Source organism: Callithrix jacchus, chromosome 5, assembly GCF_049354715.1.
Source record: "Callithrix jacchus isolate 240 chromosome 5, calJac240_pri, whole genome shotgun sequence".
Lineage (NCBI taxonomy): Eukaryota > Metazoa > Chordata > Mammalia > Primates > Cebidae > Callithrix > Callithrix jacchus.
Genome location: NC_133506.1, coordinates 25,175,241 through 25,200,848, shown reverse-complemented (window position 1 = coordinate 25,200,848; position 25,608 = coordinate 25,175,241). Strand labels below are relative to the sequence as shown.

Genomic DNA, 25,608 nt, shown 5'->3' with positions numbered 1-25,608 from the left:
AAAGACCAAAGCAAGCAAAGTCCTACCGTGAAACAAGGCTTGCGGGGGCATCACATCTGGAATCAGATCTGCTTCTGAAAGCAAGCTGGGCGTGGCAGAATGAGAGGCAGGTGTCCCAGGGGCAGAGAAATCCAGAGAAGGAGAAGGAGATGGGCTTGTCAGCGGGGTGCGGTCAGAGGAGCTCAAGGAGGAAAAGTCAATCACTTCTCCTTTTTCAAGAATCACATCTGGCCTACGGCCTCGGCTTATGAACTTTACAGGGGTAGAAGACGTGCTCCTGTCAAGAAAACCAGCCGCCTCCTTTTGGGCTCTTCTAATATCTTTTGCTTCCTGAGTTCGAGACCTTTTCTCTTTTAATTCCATGGCAGATTCCACAGGATTCCGACTTGCCCGTTTTCTAAGTCCCTCAACAGTAATGATGGGATCTAAAGTTGGTTTTGAGGCTGCCAGAAAAGAATAAATACAGGCTGAGCATCCCTCATCTGAAATGCTTCAGAACAAGCATGTTTTAGATTTCAGATGTTTTCGGATTTTGGAATACTTGCATTATACTTATTGGTTGAGCATCCCAAACCCAGAAATCCAAAATCTGAAATGCTCCAATGAGCATTTCCTTTGAGGGTTATGTTGGTGCTCAAAACGGTTCAGATTTTGGAGCGTTTTTGATTTCTGATTTTCAGATTTGGACTGCTTAACCCATATCTAAATTTTAAAATAACTACTCAACTTTAGCTTCTTTTGCTAATTTATCTTTATGAATAGTTTCATGTTCAATTAATGCCCTAAACTAAAAAAGATTTTAAATATCTCCTGAGAAAAAAGAAGTTGAAATGCAAATTTAAACAAATAAATACTTTCTTTTCTTTTTTTTTTTTTAAGACGGGGTTTCACCATGTTGGTCAGGCTGGTGTTGAACTCCCGACCTCAGGTGATCCGCCCACCTTGGCCTCCAAAGTCCTTGGATTACAGGTGTGAGCCACCACGCCCGGCCATAAATACTATCTTTCATCTACTGGAACTGGTAAATAGTAAAAGTTTAGCCAGGCATGGTGGTGCAAACCTCTAATCCCAGCAGTCTGGGAGGCTGAGTGGATAGATCTTGAGCCTGGACGGTGGAGGCTGCAGTAAGCCAAAAAAAAAAAAAAGTTTGGTAAAGCTCAGTAAATGTATGGGAAAATGGGCATTTTCGAGGGCATTTTAATGGGAAGTTTCTTTCTTTCCTTTTTTTTTTTGGAGACAGGGTCTTGCTGTGTCACCCAGGCTGGAATGCAGTGGTGTGATCGTGGCTCACTACAACTCCGCCTCCCAGGTTTGAGTGATTCTCCTGCCTCAGCCTCTCAAGTAGCTGGGATTACAGATCCGTGCCACCATGACCAGCTGATTTTTGTATTTTTGTAGAGATGGGGTTTCAGCATGTTGGCCAGGCTAGTCTTGAACTCCTGACCTCAGCCTCCCAAAATGTTGGGATTACAGGTATAAGCCACCACACCTGGCCTTATTATAGTCTCTTGGAGGATAATTTGGCAATCCTGATTAAAATTTTGAATGAATATGATCTTTGATATAGAAACTCTGCTTCCAGGAATTTATCACATTTTCACATGTACACAAATTTGTATAATTATAGCGTGTTTGAAGTAACAAAAGGTCAGGCATGATGTCTCACGCCTGTAATCCCAGCACTTTTGGAGGCAGAGGCCGGAGAATCACTTGAGCCCAGCAGTTCAAGACCAACCTGAGAAAAATAGTGAGACCCTATCTCCATTCTTTTTTAAAAAATGTTTTAGTGAGACCCTATCTCCATTCTTTTTTTAAAAATGTTTTAATAGTGGCTCACGCCTGTAGTCCCAGCACTTTGGGAGGCCAAGGCAGGTGGATCACCTGAGGTCAGGAGTTCGAGACGAGCTTAGCCAACATGGTGAAACACCATCTCTACTAAAAATACAAAAAAATTAGCTGTGAATGGTGGTGTGTGCCTTTAAGCCCAGCTATTCAGGAGTCCGAGGCACAGGAATCATTTGAACCCAGGAGGCAGAGGTTGCAATGAGCCAAGATTGCACCACTGCACTCCAGCCTGGGTGACAGAGCGAGACTCTATCTCAAATAAATAAACCAATAAGTAAATATAAAAATGTAAAAGCACATTAAAACCTTTTTAAATTATAAAACTGATCAATATGTGATAGAAGTTACTATTAACATCTTTTTCCATGTGAAAATGGCATTATGGTCAGGCTGCAAAAAGGAAAGAATCCTGCCTGATCTCTTAGAGATACACACTGAGACATTTAAGAATGAAATGTGGCGTCTGGGCACCGTGGCTCATGCCTATAATCTCAGCACTTTGGGAGGCTGAGGCGGGCAGATCATGAGGTTAGGAGATCAAGACAATCCTGGCTAACAGGGTGAAACCCTGTCTCTACTAAAAATACAAAAAATTAGCCAGGTGTGGTGGTGTACCCCTGTAGTCACAGCTACTAGAGAGGCTGAGGCAGAAGAATCGCTTGAACCAGGGAGGCAGAGGTTGCACTGAGCCAAGATTGTGCCACTGCACTCCAGCCTAGGGGACAGAGCAAGACTCCGTTTCAAAAAAAAAAAAAAAAGAATGAAAATGTTCATTCCTGGGATTTTTTAAGAATGGGGAAAGTATTGGGGATTTAGATAAAATAGATGGTCAGGAGTTAATGTCCAAGTGAGGTGGAAGGCATAGGGAATTCATTATGTTATTTATTATGGGAATTTTAAAACATCTCTTCACCTTTGTGAGATGGTACGTTTAAAAACAAAAATCAGATGGAAAACATTGAACCTTTCAGATACCCAGGGAAATTTGTAAAACTGATAGCTTGATTAGGAAGTGATAAAATGTTTTTATGTGGCATTTATTTCTAGCACACACACATAAGTGTCATCACAGAAGTGTTAAGGAGACTAGCTCCAGAGAAGCCTTGGAGCTGTGCCAGTGGAAGCAGGGGCATCTCCTGGGCTCACGCCTGCTTGGCTCTGGTCTGACTAGCATCTTTTGTATTGTTCTCACAACAGTACCTTTTATTTTCAAAGTCGAGGCAGACAACTTCTCTCCTTCAGGTTTCATTGTTGGGGGCTTGTTATGAACAAGTTTCCACCATCCCGACTCTCCAAATTCCTGAGCACCTGAACGGAAGTACATGGGACTTCCCACGCTGAGGCAACCTGCCACGGTGCTCCACCAGGTGGATGTCTTTTTCCTAAAGAGTCCAAGAATTTAAAAATGATTGGCACTAAAATAAGCTCATTATATAGAAAGACAGTCTATGTATACCGTGACTCCCGGCCTGCAACATGCAATGGCACCACCCGCTGCTGAAGGAGCAGAGCACAAGAGGCAGGAGAGAGGTTCTGGGGCCCACCTGCTTCACACCCTGGCACTACCAACTTCTAGCAGTCTTGGTTTGTTCATCTGAAAAATCAGAATAATAGAACTTACCTCACAGGGTTGCTGTAAGGGTTAAATGAAACAATTCAAACGAAGCACGTAAAATACTTCTCAATCACAATCATGATTACGGAATTCTACAGGCTACTTTTAATTAGGTTACTTTTTTATATGAATTAAGCACAGCTCCCAAGAATAAAGCACACGAAAAGCATAACTCCAAGTCCGGGCATTTTGTGATAGAAGTTAATCACTGGCTCCAGTAAAGAGCTCACTTTACCAGGGGAGTCGCACACGTCTCTCAATCTGATCCTATCTACTTGGATGCACTAGAGTGGTAAAAAAACTACGTGGTATGCTCCACAAACAGAGATAGCACCTACTGCATGACAAATATCAAAATGTGCATAATGTCAACTATTTGCGGACCCTGTTGAAAATTCTTTTAAGACAACTGTTCTCTTTCCACCTTGAAAACACAAATCAGTTGCCGGAAATCCTAAAAGACAGTCTTTCACAAGAAGGTCAGCCTAAAAGATATTTCTAGGAAGGCAAAGGAAAAGCATTCTGAAGAACAGAGATGTATTATTAAAGAAAACACAGAAAATAAACAAATAAGCTAAGCTACAGTAGGCATAAGCACCATCTGAGGCCAGGCATGGTGGCTCACGCCTGTAATCCCAGCACTTTGGGAGGCCGAGGTGGGTGGATCACCTGAGGTCAGGGGTTTGAAACCAGCCTGGCAGACATGGTGAAACCCTGTCTCTACTGAAAATACAAAATTAGCCAGGTGTGGTGGCACATGCCAGTAATCCCAGCTACTCAGGAGGGTGAGGCAGGAGAATCGCTTGAACCCAAGCAGCAGAGGTTGCAGTGAGCCAAGACTGCATCATTGTACTCCAGCCTGGGTGACAACAAGAGTCAGTCTCAAAAAAAGCACTAACTATCTGAGAGAATGACACCCCCAACCGTTTGGTCCCAAAGTACCTCTCCTACATTTTTATCTTTTTCCAATCTTTCCAAACCCCTCTAATATACAATGTAGTATAAACATACACAAGAGAATACAATTCAAATCTTAAAAATAAAGGAAATCCTGTCAGATGCCGCAACATGGATAATCCTTGAGGACATTATGCTAAGCAAAATAAGCCAGTCATAAAAAGACAAATACTGTATGATTCTACATATATGAACTATTTAGAATAGTCAAATTCATAGAAACAGAAAGTAGAATGGTGACTGCCTAGAGCTATGGGGAGGGGAGAATGGAGTTATTTAATATAGAGTTTCAGATCTGCAAGATGAAAAGAGTTCTGGCAATCTGTGAATCTACATCCAAATATGTGAATATACTTAACACTACTGAACTGTCCACTTAGAACTGGTTAAGATGGTAAATTTTCACCATTTTTACTGCAATAAAAAAAAAAGGTCTGGGCAACGCAGAAAGACCTCATTTCTACAAAAATAAAAATAAAAAAATTAGTTGGGTGTGATGGCATGTATCTGTGGTGTCAGCTACTTGGGAGGCTGAGGTGGGAGGATCACTTGTGCCTAAGAGGTCAAGGCTGCAGTGAGCCATGATTTTGCCACTGCATTCCATCCTGCATAACAGGGTGAAACCCTATCTCAAACAAACAAAAACAATAAAAAGATTGAAAAAGGCTCAAAAGATTTTAAAAACCAATGTGTTATTTAGTGTGTGGAAAATAGGTGTGTACTTCTACATTGACAGTGGGACTATAAACTGGCGTATACTTTCTTGAGGTTACTTTCATAATGTACAGCAAAATTGTGTGTATTCTCTGACCCCACAAATCTAATCACAAAAACACAAAGGACATATATACAAGAATATTCCCTACAAGGCTAACTTAAACACAGGAAAACCAGAAGTAACATAAATGTTCATAAAAGTATCAGCCAGTGTTACAGATTTAATTTTGTCCTCCCAAAATGAAGTCCCAGTACTTGTGAATATGACCTTACATGCAAACAGTGATCAAGAGGTCACTGGGTTGAATAAATATGACTGGTGTCCTTAGACAAGGGGAAACCTGAATAGAGACAGACCTGGAGAGGGAAGATGCAGGAAGACACAGGGAAAACGTCCTCTAAATGCTAAGGAAGGCCTGCGGCTAACAGAAGCTAGGGGAGAGGTATAGAATAGACTCTCCCTCACAGCCTTCAAAGGGAACCAATCCTGTCAATAACTGGATTTCAGATTTCCAGCCTCTAGAACTAGAAAACATTTCTGTTGTTTAAGCCATCCAGTTTGTGTTACAGCATCATTAGCAAACTAATAGAGCCAGCTAAATCACAGTATAGACACATAATGAAGTATTTGTATGGAATGGAATAAATTTGTTGCCAGGACATATACAAACACAGTATTTATAAACAGCCTGAATACTTTCCCCCAAAATTATTGTTGTGGTAAAATATACCTAACATTTACTATCTTAACAAGTTTTAAGAGTTGAGTTCAGTGGTATTAAGTACATTCATACGGTACAATCACCACCACCATCCACCTTCAGAACGCTTTTCACAGGGCAAAACTGAAACTCTGTATCCATTAAACAACTCCCAATTCCACCCTCCCACCAAGTGCTGACAACCACCATTCTACTTTCTGTATCTGTGATTTTCACTACCCTAAGTACCTCAGGTAAGTGGAATCACACAATATTTGTTTTCTTGTGATTGGCTTGTTTCATATGTTCATCTACACTGCAGCACGTGCCAGAATTTCCTTCCTTTTTAAGACTGAATGATATCCACTGTATGTATATGCCACACTTTGCTTATCTATTCATCTGCTGATGGACACTTGGGTTGCTTCCACATCTAAGTTATTGTGAATAATGCTGCTAAAAACATGGATATACAAGTATCTCTGAGACCCTGCTTTCAATTCTTGTGAGTATATACCCAGAACTGAAAATGTCAGATACTATCATTATATTTTTAATTATCTGAGGAAATGCCATACCGTTTCCCGTAATGATTGTACGATTTTACACTCCCACCGACACTTGCACAAGGGCTCCCATTTCTCCACATTCTTGCCCACAGTTGTTATTTTCTGTTTTTTGATAATTGTTGCCCTAAGGGGTATGAGAGGGTATCTTGTTATAGATTTGATTTGCATTTCCCTAATGATTAGTGATGTTGAACATCTTTTAATATGCTTATTGGACATTTTTGTATCTTTGAAGAAATGTCTACTAAATTCCTTTACCCATTTTTGCAATGTGGGGAGCTCCAACAACAACGGCTGCCACCTCTTTTTAACTCTATGATTAGATGCAGTAATCAGTAATCAGAGCACAAAATACCCAATATTTGGAAAACGGCTTATTTTTGCCCACCATGAATGCTACAAGCTGTGTGTAAGCTGCTCCAGAAACACACAAACAGCTCTCTCCCTAGCAGCTGGAGAAGGGGGACGGGTAGCTGCTACTGCATTAAGAACCAAAACTGACCAGTATGAAACACAATATGCTGTCCACGCCTTCCCTTGGAAACTGCAAGCCTTTATTAGACTACAGAGTTCCAAAACAGTTCCATGAGTCAGATTCTGCCAGTGCAACTGCTGTCCAAGCAGCGAGGCAGATGCTTCCTATCTGCCACCTTCCCAGAGTCCTCCTCATATAGTTGATCGAAGTGTAGATACTACCAATATGTTCTATTACATTTCATCAATGCTAAGATCCATTAACTTTGAGATACACCATTTTATGTACAAATAAGAAAAAGCTAACTACCAATTAAATTATGACCTACAGTAACTATAAGATATATCTAGCTGTCAGAGACGTCAAATTTTACAAAATTATGTATCTTAAAAAAAAATCAGGGCTGGGCGTGGTGGCTGACGCCTGTAATCCAAGCACTTTGGAGGCCAAGGCGGGCGGATCACCCGAGGTCGGGAGTTCAAGACCAGCCTGACCAACATGGTGAAACCCCGTCTTTAAAACACAATCAGTAAAATATGGCAACAGAAGAAAATATTCAAACTATTCTTCACTAATCAAAACTATGCCTTCTGGAAAAATTCAAGGCCAGGACTGTAAAAGCAGATTAAATGAACAAACACTAGCCAATTATTCAGTAATAATTAAGTTTTCATATACTTTTTAACTTGTTTCTACAATGGTACATAAAATTATTTAAGTTAGCCCTAAAAAATACACTTTTCTACATTTAAACTTTAGTAACACATTAAAGGCATAAAAGAAAAATCTGTAAACATCTGAAAGAAAATTTAGAACTTCATTTCACTGTATACTATTCTCTCAGGTCTTGCGACAAATGAAAAATGGTTACAATTTTTAAGAATTTAAAGTATGTCCTGGCTGGGTCACCTGAGGTCAGGAGTTCAAGACCCCCCCAACCAATATGGTGAAGCCCTGTCTCTACTAAAAATACAAAAATTAGTCGGGCATGGTGGCATGTACCTGTAGTCCCAGCTATTCCAGAGGCTGAGACAGGAGAACTGCTTGAACCTGGGAGGCAGAGGTTACATGAGCCAAGATTTCACAGCTGCACTCTAGCCTGGGCAAAAAAGCAAGATTCCGCCACACACATAAAATAGTAATAAGGCCGGGGGCAGTGGCTCACACCTGTAATCCCAACACTTTGGGAGGCCAAGGCAGGCAAATCACCTGAGGTGGGGAGTTCAAGACCAACATGGAGAAACCTCCTCTCTACTAAAAATACAAAATCAGCCAGCTGTGTTGGCACATGCCTGTAATCCCAGCTACTTGGGAGGCTGAGGCAGGAGAATCGCTTGAACCTAGGAAGCAGAGGTTGTGGTGAGCTGGGATCGTGCCATTGCACTCCAGCCTGGGCAACAAGACTGAAACTTTGTCTCAAAAAAATAAATAAATAAAATACATCCTATGGATAACAGAATGAAAATCTTTAGCTATGAAAAAAGTGTACCTTAAATATAAATGCTCTTTATGGACAGCTTCTCTGGGGCATGGTGATCTTGTCAACATTCATACACAGAGATATCTGAGCAAGTGATAACTACTTGGGCAGTAGTTTCTGGGGACTTTTCCAATCACTGATGTTTAAAGTGGAGTTCCAAAAGCAAAGAGCAGCACTGTAGCATGAAACCCGGTAACAGGAATCACAGAGTGATTTCTAATTCTCTTTTGCTTCTTCTGGTTAGATCAAGGAGAAAGTTTACTGCTTTAAATTCTCATTAACACTTGTAACCTCTCTTTTTGACTGGAAAAGAAAGTCTTGCCTTGCCATTACACGCCACGGGATCCAGCTACAATTTAACAGCATTGTTTCATTTTTATTGTTACATTCTATTTATGACAATTCATATAGGCTTCCCACTTACCAGGGTGATGTGACGTTTCTTTTTAAAATTAATGTATTTTTAAGTGACCTGACTTAAATAGGAAGATCAAATAAATAATAACTTGGGTGATATACCAATATGGCCAAAACACTAGTTTAATAAAGTACACAGAGACTGGAGAGTAATTAATGCCTTTCAATGGTATGTTAAAGAGAAATAAGGCTCAGCTGATTCATCTCAGAACATGCTCTAGAAATGAACAAATGAAGCAACTGAACAACTTCTGTTAAAAATCCAGGGATATCCTTAAAAAGAGGCAATCTAAATCCAATTTGTTCCAGGAGATAACTCACTACATAGAACAGCAGTTGAAGATAATGAAAACATTCCAAGATCCAATTTCATCAGTTTTTCCCTTTCTTATCCTTTATAAACGGGGTACATTAAGTTCCATAAATAATGCTAAATCATTAAACTAAAACAACAGATTTCCTTTCCTTATGAGAAAAAACTAGTTATAGTGTCAGCTCTTTTCTTAGCACCACTAAATAGCTCAAGAACTAAAATAACCCCTTTTGTAAAAATGCAGGGAGTCTATTCCATTGCCTCACAGCAGCCTGCAGAAGGTCACCCTCCTTCTGACTGCCCTCCCACACTCTCAGTAACATGAGCAAAGCTGTGATTCCTCAGCATCTGAAGAAACAGACAGTGCAGTGAGCCCTAGGTAAGGAAAGGCATGAACTCCCTGCCCTGACCTGAAGTGATCAGAGCCTTTGTCATGTCTAAACTAACCTCATTCTGCAAGATCCACAAATCTCATGCAGGACTTCAGACAGCAACTCACAATCAGAATCTCAAATAAAAATTCACCCATGTGGTAGCAAACTCACAAGTCCCCAGGAGCAATAAAAGTCTTGTCAGATCCAGAGACCTTTAGTGAAAACATATGGTCGCAAGGTCTGTGCATCAGCATCCCCGAGTTAAATGAACCAAAGCAGCTACTGAGGAGGGCACATAGCAGCAAAATCAGAGTGCAATGATAAACACAGTGATTAATGAACCAGCCATATGCACATGTGCCCAGACTTTGCTAAGCACTATGAAAAATAGTTAAAAGCATAAGAGTGTCTACTTTCCAGAGTTAAGAACAAATAACAATAACACAAAACTCTATTAACTAAGGGCAACCTAAGCAGATGCTGTCAGTAACTGCCATTATTTTTCCTCTCGTCCTTGTTTTGTTAGATCTTTCTTTCTTTCTTTTCTTTCTTTTTCTTTCTTTCTTTCTTTCTTTTTCTTTCTCTTTCCTTTTTTCTTTTCTTTCTTTCTTTCTTTCTTCTCTTTCTTTCTTTCCTTCCTTCCTTCCTTTTTTTTTTTGAGGTGGAGTCTTGCTCTGTCACTCAAGCTGGAGTGAAGTGCAATCTAAGCTCACTGCAACCTCCACCTTCTAGGTTCAAGCAATTCTCCTGACTCAGCCCCCCAGGTAGGTAAGATTACAGGAGGCTGCCACCACCACACCCACCTAATTTTTATATTTTTAGTAGAGATGGGTTTTCACCATGTTGGTCAGGCTAGTCTCGAACTCCTGACCTCAGGTGATCTGCCTGCCTCAGTCTTGCAAAGTGCTGGAATTATAGGTGTGAGCCACCGCACCCAGCCAAGTTTTCAATCTTAAGAAAGTAAAAACATTCTCTGGAATTCAAAAATTCTTTGTAATTGCCACAAGTAAACACTAAATCTCTAACAAAGTCAGGAATGGTGGCTCACACCTTTAATCCCAGCACTTTGGAAGGCTGAGACAGGAGAATTGTTTGAGCCCTGGAGTTCAAGACCAGTCTGGACAACATGAGACCTCTGTCTCTATAAAAAATAAAAAAGTAAGGCCAGGCATGGTGGCTCACATCTGTAATCCCAGCACTTTGGGAGGCCGAGGTGGGTAGATTACTTGTGGTCAGGAGTTCGAGATCAGCCTGGCCAACATGGTAAAACCCTGTCTCTACGAAAAATACAAAAACTAGCTAAGCATAGGGGCAGGTGCCTGTAATCCCAGCTACTCAGGAGGTGAGGCAGGAGAATTTCTTGAACCCGGGAGGTGGAGGTTTCAGTGAGCCAAGATCACACCACTGCACTCCAGTTGGGGGTTACAGCAAGACTCTGTTTCAAAAAAAAAAGCCAGGTGTGTTGGAGGCTGACACAGGAGGATTACTTTAGCCCAGGAGGTTGAGGATGCAGTGAGATATGATTGTGCCACTGAACTCCAGCCTGGGTGACAGAGGAAGACTCTGTCCCCCCAAAAAATTAAAATAAATCTCTAACAAGGCTACATTAGGCTGTCTCAAATCTTGTAAACTTCATTCTTTACACATTCCCTCAATTATAAGATTTTTTTTAAAAAAACATTACCTATTCCCTAGTAAAAAAGTCCAATGTTTCTCAATAAAAGCGCAGATATCTTCTTTCCACCTGAAATAACCTTGACGTCCACTTCCTTCTAGAGACAAGTTGTACATCGCCAACATGACGACCTGAAACACAAGTGAAACAAGGGGTGGAAAACAGCACAGTCAGGGATATTAATCTTGAGGGGGAAAAAGTTTCTTCTGTTTTATATTCTGAGTAGGAATGGCAGGAAACAGAGGGAACAAAGGAAGGACAGTATCTTGGAATATTCCCAAGGTAGAATTTACTTCCTTTTTTACTTCCATTAGATATCACTAATCCACTGAATTCTGTGTGCCACACATGCAGGGCTAATGTGTGGTTGAACTAATGGCTACAGCAGAGCTGCCTCTGAATCAGTAGATAAACAGGCATTGTCCCAAGGATCCCGCACCCTACAGTGCAGTCCTAAATCAAGGGCTACCTACTGGCCAGCAGGAGGCCTCCTGGTGCCTACTCCAGCCAGCATTTTCTAACCAACAGCACTACCCTTTATCAAATATCCTGAAAATCACCCTTGTATACACCTTTCTAAGCTATTACAGGGAAAAAAGACTCTCAGAATTTCAGAACTAAAAATAATGCTACATGCTATATCTACTCAGTGACTTAGCCATTTTTAGCTGTCAAATCCCTCTTTCAAATGAAATCAGCATTGGAGAAGAGGGAAAGGCCTGGCTGCTCAGCCCATTCTCAGCGGGCTCCAAGATACCCCCAGAGCTCAGGCTGTAAACTCCTAATCTAATTTAATCCACTCTTGTTTTACAGATGAGAAATTCATGACCCCAAATGGGGATGTATTTTCCAGAAACATAAATAACACATGCTAATTGTAAAACACTTCAGTAATACAGAAAAGAACAAAGGAGGAAGTAAAAATCACTTGAAATCCACCATCAAGGAATAATCACTGTCCTTTCAGACATTTTTCTTTGCATCTATACTCATATACTCATGTAGATTTTTTTTTTGAGATGGAGTCTCACTGCAATGCCCAGGCTAGAATGCAATGGTGCAAACTCGACTCACCGCAACCTCCGATTCCTGGGTTCAAGCAACCTGCCTCAGCTGCCAAGTAGCTGGAATCTCAGGTGCATGCCACCATGACTGGCTCATTTTTGTACGTTCAGTAGAGACTGCCCAGGCTGGTCTCAAACTCCTGACTTCAAGTGATCTACCCGTCCTGGCCTCCCAAAGTTCTAGGATTATAGGTGTGAGCCGCTGCACCCAGCCTAATACTTATGTAAGAATTAGGAGCATCCCATAGCTGTAAGGACTGTATATTGCAGTGAATGCCCCCAACATCTGTATTCACAGCATTAAATCCCCAATAGTCCTATGGAAAGACCTATATTTACGCCATTCAAAGGGGCCCAGTAATTCTGACTCTTCACTAACCAAGTCTCAATTTCCCCCATTCTTTTTTTTTTTTTTTTTTGAGATGGAATCTTGCTCTGTCACAGGCTAGAGTATAGAGTGCAGTGGCTTGATCTAGGCTCACTGCAACCTCCGCCTCCCAGGTCCAAGCTATTCTCCTGCCTCAGCCTCCCGAGTAGCTGGGATTACAGGTGCCTGCCACCATGCCCAGCTAATTTTTTTGTATTTTTAGAAGAGACAAGGTTTCACCATCTTGGCCAGGCTGGTCTTGACCTCCTGACCTCATGATCCACCTGCCTCAGCCTCCCAAAGTGTTGGGATTACAGGCATGAGCTGCCGTGCCTGGCCTCAATTTCCTCCATTCTTAAACTTGCAATACTTGCAGACAATCTAAAAACAACCCCATGAGCAGATTTTTAACAATGTCTTCCAGTTACATCTGCATCCAGTCTACACCAGTCAACAAACATCTTCCTTTAAACAGTCAACATTCCTGGGAAGACAGTGTCTAATGGGCATGGAGTTCCATTCTGCAAAGACAAAATTCTGGAGATGGATGGCAGCAGTGATTACACAGCAATGTGAATGTGCTTAATGCCACTGAACTGTAGCCTAAAAAATGGTAAACTATATGTTATGCATATTTCATCAAAATTTTCAAAGTTATTGCTCAATAAATAATTTAAGAAAATCATAGAACAATCTTTGCCTACTCTCAGACTCCAAGAGTATCTCAGAAACATGTATCTGTTGTTAATCTCAGTGATAAAGTATCTGTTATTTTATTTCTATGAGTTTTCTGTATAATTGAGATATTTTATGACTTTAAAAAGTTAAAAGTTCACATATTTACTTGAAAATAACTTTTTCTATTATCCCCTAATATTTACTGGGCAAACTATATACTAATACATAAAGGACCTGTTTTTCCTCCTCTCCTGGAATTTGTAATCTAAAAGAATGAATCCCAGGCTGGGCACAGTGGCTCATGCCTATAATCGCAGTACTTTTGGAGACTGAGGTGGATGAATCACCAGAGGTCAGGAGTTCAAGACCAGCCTGGCCAACAAGGTGAAACACCATCTCTAATAAAAATACAAAAATTAGCCAGGCATGGTGGGGCATGCCTATAGGTCCAGCTACTCAGGAGGCTGAGGCAGGAGAATCACTTGAACCCGGGAGACAGAGGTTGCAGTGAGCTGAGATAGTGCTATTGCACTCCAGCCTGAGTGACAAGAGCAAAATTCCATCTCAAAAAAAAAAAAAAAAGAATGAATCGCAGTATAATTTTCTGCTCTCACACTACCAGACCAAGCTCATCAGTAATGAAGCTGGTCTTGTAAACCAATGTATCCACAGGGCCTAGCTCAGAGCTGGCAGATACTCAGTATATGCTGAAGAACACTAGAAAAATAATGAACACAGATCAATCATAGCATCTTTACTTGTGCCATAAGAATGAGTCTCCAGGAAAACAATGTAAAAACTTCTCTATCCTTCCCAAATGTTTGATAAAGTTTCTCCTATGTATAGAACTGCTATTGACAGGAGTCACCAAGGAGGAGGAAAGGACACAGAAAAGGAGTGTGGCAGGAAGGGCCCTTTTAATCAGGAGATCAGACCTCTTTACTACAAGTATTTTATAATACAAACAAAATGCTGTCTGCATTGCTAGCATTTCTATATATTTCTTTGGTAAATCAACAAAGTTTGAGATTTAAAAAGACAGAAAACCCACATTTCAATATGCTAAGTATTTGGTGACTTCAATGAAGTCTATTCAAGACCAACTGATTCTCTTTCAGGACTTCAACCAGAGGTGGGCTTTTTCAGATGCAACTAGAAACACTGGTCACTTGTTTGTAGAGAACCAGATGTGTGTAATCTAAGTGATCACTTCATCCTACCAGATTAGTATCCACCATCAATATGTCTTTTGGAAGTGAAAAAATAATTTGGCTGGGCTTGGTGGCACTTCAGGATACTGAGGCAGGCGGATCACCTGAGGTCAGGATTTCGAGACCAGCCTGGCCAACATGGTGAAACCCCATCGCTACTAAAAATTAGCCAGGTGTGGTGGCAGGTGCCTGTAATCCCAGCTACTTAGGAGGCTGAATCACAATTGCTTGAACCTGAGAGGTGGAGGTTGCAGTTGTCTGAGATCGTGCCACTGCACTCCAGCCTGGGGGACAGAGCTAAACTCCCTCTCAAAAAAAAAAAAAAAAAAAAAAAGAAAAGAAAAGAATTTGTATGTTAGTCTAATTAAATATGCAAAGTGGCTGGGCACACTGGATCACCTGAGGTCAGGAGTTCAAGACCAGCCATGCAAACATGGTGAAACCCTGTCTCTACTAAACATACAAAAAAAAATTAGCCAGACATGGTGGCACATGCCTATAATCCCAGCTACTAGGGAGCGCTGACGCAGGGGCATCGCTTGAACCTGTGACTTGAAGGTTGCAGTGAGCTGAGATCATGCCACTGCACTCCAGCCTGGGCAACAGAGCGAGACTCCACCTCAAAGAAGAAATAAAAATGAATAAATAAACATGCAAAGTGAGCCAATATTACATATTCTGAGCAAAATAGGCAAAAGCCAGCATTTCTTTTAAAAAGAACCTCTATGGAAAACTCATATTTTTGAAAATAACAAATTACGTATATTTGCTCTCTCCCATTTTACAGCTTTCATGAGAAACCACTTACAGGCCAAATACAAATCTACCTGTGTGCACATATCACAATAATTTATAAGATTTTTATAAGATAATTATAAATTATTATATTTATATCTATATATTTTATATATTAATATATTCATGTATCCCATGTACACTTGAGAAAAATGTCCCAATTACAATATTCATGAGGCTCTATCCTCAATACAAACTTCTCTTCATTTTCTACTTACATTTTTTTCAGGCAAGTCAAAGAAAAGGCTTCCTAAATTCACTGCTGACAGATTTCTTCAGACTCACTAACAAAGCACTAATGATTAAGATAATAGTGTAAGGCTGCTAAAGCAACTACAATTTATAACGACCACCACAAGTGGCTACAAGGGTGTGATTTAAAATCTTTCTCATCACCCATTTCCGTCAAACTAAAAAGTGCTATGGGTAATTATCTTGTTTATCTGTATATTACCTAAATTAAGTACAGAATGTCAGCTGTCTTGGGGCAGAGGCCTTAGCTATCTCATTCACCACAGTAGACTCAGGCCTAGAATAGCACATGGTTCATAATGGGTACTCAGTATTTGTTGAATGAATGAACATAACTGAGTAACATATAATTCATTTTTTTGAGACAGGGTCTCACTCTGACACCCAGGCTGAAGTACAGTAACTCAATCACAGCTCAGTGCAGCCTTAACCTCCCAGGCTCAAGCGACCCTTCCACCTCAGTCTCCTGAGAAGCTGGGACCACAGGCACCCACCACCACAACACTCAGCTAATTTTTGTATTGTTTTTTTATAGAAACGGGGTTTCACCACATTGCCCAGGCTGCTCTCCTGAGTTGAGGTGATCTGGCAGGCTCAGCCTCCCAAAGTGCTGGGATTACAGATGTAAGCCACCATGTCTGGCTTCATTTGGTTTTTGAACTAAACAGCACATATATACTGGTGCCTTATTATTATATATATTATATATTAACATACTGATGTAGAAACAAAACGAAACAATTTAATACAACTCGGAGATCAGTAAAAAGCTATTGTTTAGGATACAGCTGGCTTAGATTAAGGTGTTGGTATTAGAGATAGTTAAAAATGAACAAGTATTTCAGCAAACAAAAAAATATTCAAACATCTCCGAGTTCAAATGCAGAAAGCTGGGTTATGTTGGTTTTTGCAGTCAGTCACCTTAGTTCTTCCAAATCTATTTCCAATACAGCCATCTTTCCATTTAAAAAAAAAAGTTTTATTGTTCTTAAAATGGCTGCCAGGAAAATAAGAATTTCATTTCCAATTATAACCAGAGCTTGGTATCACATATAAATGAAATCACGAGATTCTCAAGCCTCTCAAACCAATTCACCAAGTCAGCAGTGATTTTTTGTTTTGTTTTTTTGAGATGGAGCTTCACTTTGTCGCCCAGGCTGGAGTGCAGTGGCACAATCTCAGCTCACTGCAACCTCCATCACCCGGGTTCAAGCAATTCTCCTGCCTCTCAGCCTCCCAAGTAGCTGGGAGTACAGGGGCCTACCACCACAAAAATGGCCCACCATTTTTGTATATTCAGTAGAGATGGGGTTTCACCATGTTGGCCAGGCTGGTCTCCAACTCCTGACCTCAGGTGATCCACCCACCTTGGCCTCCCAAAGCGCAGGGATTACAGCAAATATTTTTCACTTCCTTCTCCACCTATTCGGTATCTAATTGCATCTCGAAATAAAAAGTCCCCCTCCAAACAACTCAAAAGCTCATCCCTAAGTTTCTAGATACTCATTCCAACAAACCCCTGGGGGAATGGCTTTTTACTCACTTGCTGCCATGTCAGCTTCAGCCTTTCATACTGCTCCTTGCCATCTGCCGAGCAATCCGAACAAGTAAACCTAAAAAAATTATCACCCTTAAGGTAACTGAGCTGTTCCCTCAGCTGACCTAGAAGAAAAACAGAAAGTCACATCATGGGTTTATCTAGAGCAGTGGTAACCCCAAGGTATGATGCATTTATCACCCAGATTTTCCTTTCCCATGTTGAGTCTTCTTTTCTTGAGCAAACACACAATAGCAAGATGGGAAAGAGGAAGGCAGTAAGAAAGACTTGTATTCTTCTAACACCAAGTATACGCCCACTAAGATCTGTACGATCCAGTAACTTTTAGGAGAAAAGTACTGGAAAATCAGGTATTGTTGCTGGATTTCCCAAGTGTCACATTCCTGACTCCCAGAGGCAGGTCTCTTCACACATTCTTTCAAAAAATATGAGCTCCTTCTGCATACCAGGCACTGCGCTAGGAACTGGGAATACAAAGCCCAAGACAGATAATGGTGCCTGGTCTCACAGGTTTGCACTTCCCTGAGGGCAGCACAGTGATTCTCCACGCTCACAATGCATCAGAATCGCCCAAGTTGTTCCTGGTTTTCTAAATATACTTGGTTCTAGACCAGATAAAATGAATCAACTTCTGAAGCAGAGCCTAGGAGCTACATTTCTGTGACACATGAAAACCACAGGAGTGGAATGTGATATGCACCACTGGGCAGTGTGAGAGTAAGTAAAAGGGGGACCCAACCTATGTTAGGGGGAGGCTTAGGATTAGAAATTGGCCAGGTGAAAAGGGGTGTCTTTGTGTAAAGGGAGAATGGAGGCTGTGGAGGAGCATATTCCAGAAAGGAAAAATACATGTGCAAAGCCCTAGGAATAAGACAGAATTGTTTGTAAAGAATGAAAAGTTCATCCTAACTGCAAAGTTCTGTGGGGATCAACAAAGCTACACTTAGCAGGGTCCTGACCACAAAGAGCAGCTTAAAATTTATCCTCACAGGACAAAGGGAAAGCCACTGAGAATTCAGGCAGAACCTGGATTTAATAAGCAGAGACCACTCAGAAGCAAAAACCAGCTAACTAGTAAATTCTACATTTCCTGTGAAAATGTTACTATTAATTTGTTAACAGTAACTAAATCTGAAGTTGAACCCATTTTAAGAAAAAATTTCCACATGCCAGAAAATGACCCACTTCATAATTACAATGTATTTCTCCTACTTGATGACAGATTCTATCACACAAAAGCATTCCTCAGGTACATATGTCTGTAAAGCCTCTTGCCTAATGGGAAAATCCTCTTTTGGTATGAACCGTATGGCTGGCAAGCCATACCCTCGAGTGCCAGGAAGCTGACCATGGAATATCTCAAAATTGGGAATGGCCACAGTGGCTCATGCCTGTAATCCCAGGATTTTGGGAGGCCGAGGCAGGCAGATCACCTGAGGTTGGGAGTTCGAGACCAGCCTGAGAAACATGGAGAAACCCCATCTCTACTAAAAATAAAAAATTAGCCAGGCATGGTGGCGTATGCCTGTAATCCCAGTTACTTGAGAGTCTGAGGCAGGAGAATCACCTGAACCTGGGAGCCAGAGGTCACAGTGAGCCAAGATTGCACCTTTACACTCCAGCCTGGGCAATGAGAACGAAACTCTCAAAAAAAAAAAAATTAGCCAGGTGTGGTAGCAAATGCCTGTAATTCCAGCTACCTGGGAGGCTGAGGCAGGAGAATCACTTGAACCCAGGAGCTGAGATCGCACCACTGCACTCCAGCCTGGGCAACAAAAGCAAAACTCCATCTCCAAAAACAAAAAAAAAAAGAAGAAAACCTCAAGATTGGGGCAATCAGGGAGTGTGTATGATGTTATCTCTTGCCAGAAGAAAAAAAGGAAAATGGGAAAAAAAGACTGGTCCTAGAAAAAGAGCAAAAAACACCTTCAATGTGCTCATCTAACTTCTCTTCAGTATACAACAGCAGTTCTCTGCATAAGTTAAACATTAACAAAGTAATTTTTATAAACTTGAACATGAATTCTACACTGGGATTGGAATTTTGCCCCAAATCTATATGATCATGTTAGAAAAATATGGCTAATTATTTAAGTAACACAGGATTTCCAATTTTCTCATTTTTATTGAGTTACCATCAAAATTGTTAACGATGTGACAGAGGTTGACAGTAAGTTTCATTAGTACAAACGTGCCTAGGTTTTGTATAAATTGATAGCTGATTAACTAGAGAATAAATATAATTATCCTTTTATTTAGGTCTCTTTTATATTCACATTTCTTTCTCAGGTTGGAAAAACAAACCTTCACACTGCAATTGACAAATCAAAGAAATTGAGAAGCTCCTTACTGGCTGGTATCCATTTTTGGCACTTGTCACAGAAGTAGGACAGCTGCTCCTCTATCCACGATACGTCTCCTTCATCGCTGTTGAGGGAATCCCCACTCTGGTCATGTGATAAGTCCACTGATGCCTGATCCTCAGATTCCACAATCAGGAGTGTCTCTCCCTCCACTTCACCTTCCTCCAGTCCTTCTGAGGTCGATGTTCTCGTGGCTTCGTCATCATGCCGACTAATCAGACTACTCAGGTGGATGCTACTCTCCATCCCCTCCTTCTCACAAGTTCAGCAGTGCTTCTCAGTAACAACCCTAAGCTCTGGACAGTGACCTTAGCAGAGCTTCTACCAGGATCATACAAAGACTCTTCCAAAGAGCATCTGCCTACACTCCTTTATTCAGATATAAGGGACACTGAAAGCAGTAATTTACAATATATGATCCACTGTCCTTTATCTGATCAAGTTTAAAAGGACGGTGACCAAAAAAAAGATGAAGACACCACTAAGCTACTCTCCGTCAACACACACACATACACTCATGTTGTCTGTCCCATTGATATTTCACATTCAAGTCGTTTTTTGAGATCCTTTTGCCAATAACATCTCTCTTTCTGCTTCAAGTTGCTTAGTCAATTTAATCTGCTCTCCCAAAAGACGAATGTTTTCTTTTTTCCGATTTTGCCTCTGAATGTCTCTGATAACTCCGTCATGAAGCCTCTAAAAACGTATAAGAAACAGATTTCAGTAACATCCCGAACAGGTGGTCCCCATCCTTGTGCCATTCAAATCCAAATAACAGTGTTACCAAAATACACTTAAAACTTTCAGATTCCAAATACCCAGTTACTATTTTAATTTTCTGTACAAATGTAAAATGTAATAAACCATCAAATAAATGTTATTACTGAAATGATTTCTCATATTTTAAGAAATTTCTGAGCATTGAGTACAGACTATTTAATGGGAAATAACAGGAAAACGACTGTTAAATAAAAAATAAAATGTTAAATTTTATTTTATTTTATTTATGTATCGAGACAGCGTCTTGTTCTGTCGCCCAGGCTGGAGTGCAGTGGCGTGATCTCAGCTGGCTGCAAACTCTGCCTCCTAGGTTCAAGTGATTCTCCAGCCTCAGCCTCCCATGTAGCTGGGATCACAGTCGTGCACCACCATGCCCAGCTAATTTTTGTATTTTTAGTAGAGAGGCGTTTTGCCACGTCAGCCAAACTGGTCTGGAACTCCCGACTTCAAGTGATCTGCTCGCCTCAGCCTCCCAAAGGCTGGATTACAGGTATGAGTCACCGCGCCTGGCCAATGTTAAATTTTAAAAGTGTAACTGATACATAATGCTTAAAACCTTGGCAAGTTACTACAGTAACACTGTAAACTACCCTTCTGTTAGCAATTATCCTAGCTGAACAATAAACATCAAGAGAAAAAAAGCAGATTACTAAAATCTGAACTTGACTTCTAGCATGTAAAGCTAAAAATGTAAAACTCATACAGAATTATTAATTATATAACAGAGAGAGAAGGAAAAAAAGAAGAATGCTACTACCAGAGGAAAAAATAAATTCCCATCAATGGTAGTTACCTTAGTAAGCACTAAAAAACCACAGAATCCCAGAACACGGACCTGACACCCAAGTTTAGACTTTTAAAAACATCAATTCAGTCATTACTAATAACTAACACTTTATAGTTTATTGCTCACAAAAATATAAAGTTTTTAGGCCGGTGGCTCACTCCTGTAATCCCAGCACTGTAGGAGGCCAAGGCAGGCAGACTGCTTAAGCTCAGAAGTTTTAGACCAGCTTGGGCAACATGGCAAAATCCCATCTCCAGCAAAAATACAAAAAAAAAAAAAAAAAAAAAAAAAATTGCAGGGCATGGTGATGTGTGCCTATTGTCCCAGCTACTCCAGAGGCCGAGGTGATAGGATCACCTGAGCCTGGGAGGCACAGGCTTCAATGAGATGAGATCCCGCCACTTTACTCTCAGCTGGGTGACAGAAGCAAGACCCCATCTCAAAATAAATGAAGTTTCTTTATTTTTTATTTTTTGAGACAGAGTCTCACTCTGTCACCCAGGCTGAAGTCCAATGGCACGATCTCGGCTCACTGCAATCTCCACCTTCTGAGTTCAAGATATTCCTGTTCCTCAGCCTTCCAAGTAGCTGAGATCACAGGCATGTGCCACCAGGCCTGGCTCATTTTTTTGTATTTTTAGTAAAGATGGGGTTTCACCATGTTGGCCAGGCTGGTCTCAAACTCCTGACCTAAAATGATCTGCCCATCTTGGCCTCCCAAAGTGCTAGGATTACAGGCATAAGCCACCACACCCAGCCAGTAGTTTTTTTTAACAGTGGCTACATAAAGTAGAATTAATAGGAGTGGGACCTAGGGCCTGCATATGTCTGGGGTTTTTTTTCCAAATTATTTTACCTATTTTTAAAAACTCAGCTAACATAATACCTACTTGCTGAACCTTCTCCAGGTCTACAGCTGCATTATGAGGGATCTGAAGGAGCCCTGGGACTGACATAACTCAACTGAAACCCAGCTGTCTTGAACAATGCACCCTTGGCAAGATCCCCACTGAGACAAAAATGGAGGTGCTTATTCCACTACCCTGACCCCAGGTCTTCTTGTCCTGTTCTTTTTACACCATGACACACCAACAGCCACCCTCCCAACCCACACCATTCACCAGAATCATTCCTTCCACACCTGCCTCCCAGATCCTACCCTTCCTTCTCAGAGATGTCATATGTGCTTATGCTCTGGCTCCCCATTCCATTATTTACTATTGACCTCCAGGTTTCAAGGTCTATGCTGATTGCCTCACACATCCATCCTGTGACTCTCACTGAACTACCTTTTTTTTTTTTTTTTTTTTAAAGACGGGTTTCACCATGTTGGTCAGGCTGGTCTTGAACTCCCGACCTCAGGTGATCTTCCTGCCTTAGCCTCCAAAGTGCTTGGATTACAGACGTGAGCCACTATGCCCGGCCTGAACTACCTTTCTAACCACAAAAGACCTCTTTATTCTTCCAACCCTAACACCTAGAACTCTGGCTTCTCATGTAGCACTGCTTAATTTTTGCTAGGTTACTGTGAGGATTAAAGACAACGTATGTAAAGTGCTTAACACACTGCCTGGTACATGGTAGACAGTCAGGAAACAAGTTATTATTTAATTTCTTGCTTCCTTGAACCTTCTGATACATCCACTGTGCTAATCATTTGTCCTAGTCTTTCCTACTGCTATTAATACAATGTAAGCCCCTAATGAGGAACCGGACATTAAAAAAACAAAAAACAGGTTATTCTGTTCAACCTTTTCTTTTTTTTGAGACAGAGTTTTGCTCTTGTTGCCCAGGCTGGACTGCAATGGCGGATCTGGGCTCACCGCAACCTCCACCAGCGGGGTTCAAGCGATTCTTTTGCCTCAGCCTCCCCAGTACCTGAAATGACAGGCATGCCCCACCACACCCGGCTAATTTTGGATGTTTAGTAGAGACTGGGTTTCTCCATGTTGGTCAGGCTGGTCTCGAACTTCTAACCTCAGGGGATCTGTTTGTCTCAGCCTCCCAAAGTACTGGGATTACAGGCATGAGCCACCATGCCCAGCCTCTGGTCAACCTTTTCTTCATCTCTAACTTACAAATAACCACTGTTCCACTCTGTAACACACTGGTTCTCAACACTGTGTTAAAATCCTCTGGGTTGCTTTTAAAACACTGCTGAGGCCGGGCACAGTGTCTCACGCCTGTAATCCCAGCATTTTGCGAGGCCAGGGCGGGTGGGTCACACGGTCAGGAGTTTGAGACGAGCTTGACCAACATGATGAAACCGTCTCTACTAAAAATACAAAAACTAGCCAGGCGTGGTGTCGTGTGCCTGTAATCCCAGCTACTCAGGAGGCTGAGGCAGAACTGCTTGAACCTGGAGGCAGTGGTTGCAGTGAGCTGAGATCGCGCCACTGCACTCCAGCCTGGGTGACAGAGTGAGATTCATCTCAAAAACCAAAACCAAAACAAATACAAATACAAAAAAAAAACCAAAAAGAAAACATTGCTGAACCAGGTCCCTATCCCCAAGAGATTCTGGTTTAAATGGTCTGGGGTGGGGACCAAGCCTTAGTCACTTGGTAAAAACTTTCAGGGAACATCTGATGTTTGTATGGTCCAAAGCCGAGTTCTAACCCATCCCTACCCTAACCCTTCAAAAATCACTTCACTGTCATCAGAACATCTGTCATACTAAACTTTACCCCATTTCAAGTTTTCCCGGGATCACCATCTTTTCCTTTTCCTTCTAAGAGGGAGAAGTCTTCTGCCTCTACTCCAAAAACTATCCCCTTAGGAGCACATTTTTAAATCCCAAATCTCTGATCTCTTCTGTGCCCTTTCATTAAGTCACCTTATCTCCCTCCAGAAAATTCTTGTACCATCACATGCCTCCTCTCCTGTAATTTCCACAGTCTGTGAACACCAAGAACAAAGACCTCATCTGCTTCATCTCTGTATACCAAGCTCATAGCACAATCCAAAGCTCTGGTTAGGCAAATCAATAAAAGACTGTTTATTCTTTTATTCAAATCAAGAAAAGACTGTATATTCTTGATTCATCCAGTCCATTATTTTCACCCTTGGTGAACTAGATTCAATCCCAATCACTGTCAAGGTGTTCTCTGAAAGTTCACTAAGCACCCAATTCCCCGATCTCAGTACGGTTGCGAATCATTGATAGACTCTGGGAAGAGTGAAGTTTCCTTATCTTTGTATTCCCAAGGTGCTTAGTGACCTAGCTTCCACACAGTAATCAGCCATTAAAGGTCTGCCAACTTGATCAAGAAAGAAAATATGAATTGAGAGGAAAGAATAGATGATCAGTCACTCATCAGTAGGTCACGGGAATTTCCTGAAATAAAAGTACCAAAAAGAAAATTTGGAGGCTTTTATCTCTATCGTTCCCAGATTCTATAGTTCGCATAGCAAACTGTTCATTTAAAGGAGAAGTGCAAATATCTCACCAAATTATCTTGGCCAAAGGCGAGCGTGGGGGTGGGGGACTGTCTTACTATGGGATAAAATCAAGAGCACTTAAAACACGTTAGGCTTTAGCCGCAACCTTGGGCCAGAAGGGAGGCTGGTAACTCGCAGAATGCACCCCTAAGAAACTCCTTCCCCGCCTTCTATTTTCCTGCGGCCCAAGTGAGTGTGGAAAGGTCCGCACCTTGCGGGCCGGCTGTGACCTGAAAACAGAGCCGCTGGGCACCCCAAGAGCGTGCGTGAGTGCGCGGAGCAAGGCCCCTTCAGCGCCCGGCTCCCAGGGCGCTAAGCCGGCAGCCGAGTAGTCCTGAACCGCCCGGCTGCACACGCCAGCCGGGAGCGGCAGCTCCAGGAGCCTAGCAGGGCGGCCGCCGGCCGCAGCCGGAAACGCGTGGGGTGCCGGGCCGCGCCGCCGCGGGGGAAAGACACGAGGAGGAAGTGAAGAACAGAAGGGCCAGAGACCACTAGAGGCCCCAGGTCGCCGCCTCGCCGGGGCCCCTAAGAGACGGTCACGTGACACCGACCTGCTGGTCCCACCGCTGCTTCACATGTACTCCGGCCACTGTGGCCGCCGTTAGCAGCACCGACAGGCCCAGCACCACCTTGGAGGTCCTCGACATCCCCGCGCTGGCCGCCGCGGCCTCTTTCTCCCGCCCGCCTAAGGCGCGGGGGCCGCCGCAGATTGCGCGCCGCCGCCGGTTCGGCCCAGGCTCGATCTCTCGAGCGCGGAGCCCCAGTCGTTGTGTGCACCGCCCACCGCCGCCAGGCATGAGCAATCGAGAGCCGAGCACCGAGCGGCGCCCCAGCACTGCGGATTCTTGGCTTCTCTAGGGGCACACCCCGCCGACAACGGTGTTAGACCACCCTCACTCAATTCAAATTTTAGGAGTCCCGGCCCAAGCTGGCCCCGGCACCTTACCAGGGTGGAGGGTGGGGGTTCCATGCCTGAGCCCGTTCAGTACCAACCAAACCCCGGCTACGGGGGACGGCCTGGAGGGTCTGGGGTTCCCACAGGAGTACCGTGCTGACCCCTCTCCCTTCTGAGCGCCTGACCGATCTAGACGCTTTGCTCAACACCAGCTTCACCTAAACGTAGCCCCTCATTGCTCCTTTGGCGGGTCAGATTCCCCCAGAAGACCGCCTCGTT

The 25,608-nt window shown here is 42.3% G+C and overlaps 2 protein-coding genes across 3 annotated transcripts in view; both read right to left on the bottom strand.

The window, feature by feature from the left end:
• Positions 1-19,713, bottom strand: part of KAT14 (lysine acetyltransferase 14) — a 74,983-nt gene extending 55,270 nt beyond the window's left edge. For both annotated transcript variants that reach the window (XM_054255240.2, XM_003732817.6), the window contains exons 1-5: positions 19,414-19,713; positions 17,049-17,167; positions 11,148-11,269; positions 3,046-3,227; positions 27-443 (exon numbers count right to left, since the gene is read on the bottom strand). In XM_054255240.2, the coding sequence (XP_054111215.2) occupies positions 27-443; positions 3,046-3,227; positions 11,148-11,269; positions 17,049-17,167; positions 19,414-19,672 (1,099 nt within the window). In that variant the 5' untranslated portion in view covers positions 19,673-19,713. The remainder of the gene's footprint in view (positions 1-26; positions 444-3,045; positions 3,228-11,147; positions 11,270-17,048; positions 17,168-19,413) is intronic.
• PET117 (PET117 cytochrome c oxidase chaperone) lies at positions 19,414-25,182 on the bottom strand. The gene is made up of 2 exons (XM_002747498.7): positions 24,986-25,182; positions 19,414-20,122 (listed from the first exon to the last, which is right to left on the bottom strand). The coding sequence occupies exons 1-2, from the start codon at positions 25,079-25,081 to the stop codon at positions 19,973-19,975; spliced, it is 246 nt and encodes an 81-aa protein (XP_002747544.1). The 5' UTR covers positions 25,082-25,182; the 3' UTR covers positions 19,414-19,972.
• Positions 25,183-25,608: the final 426 nt, after the last annotated feature.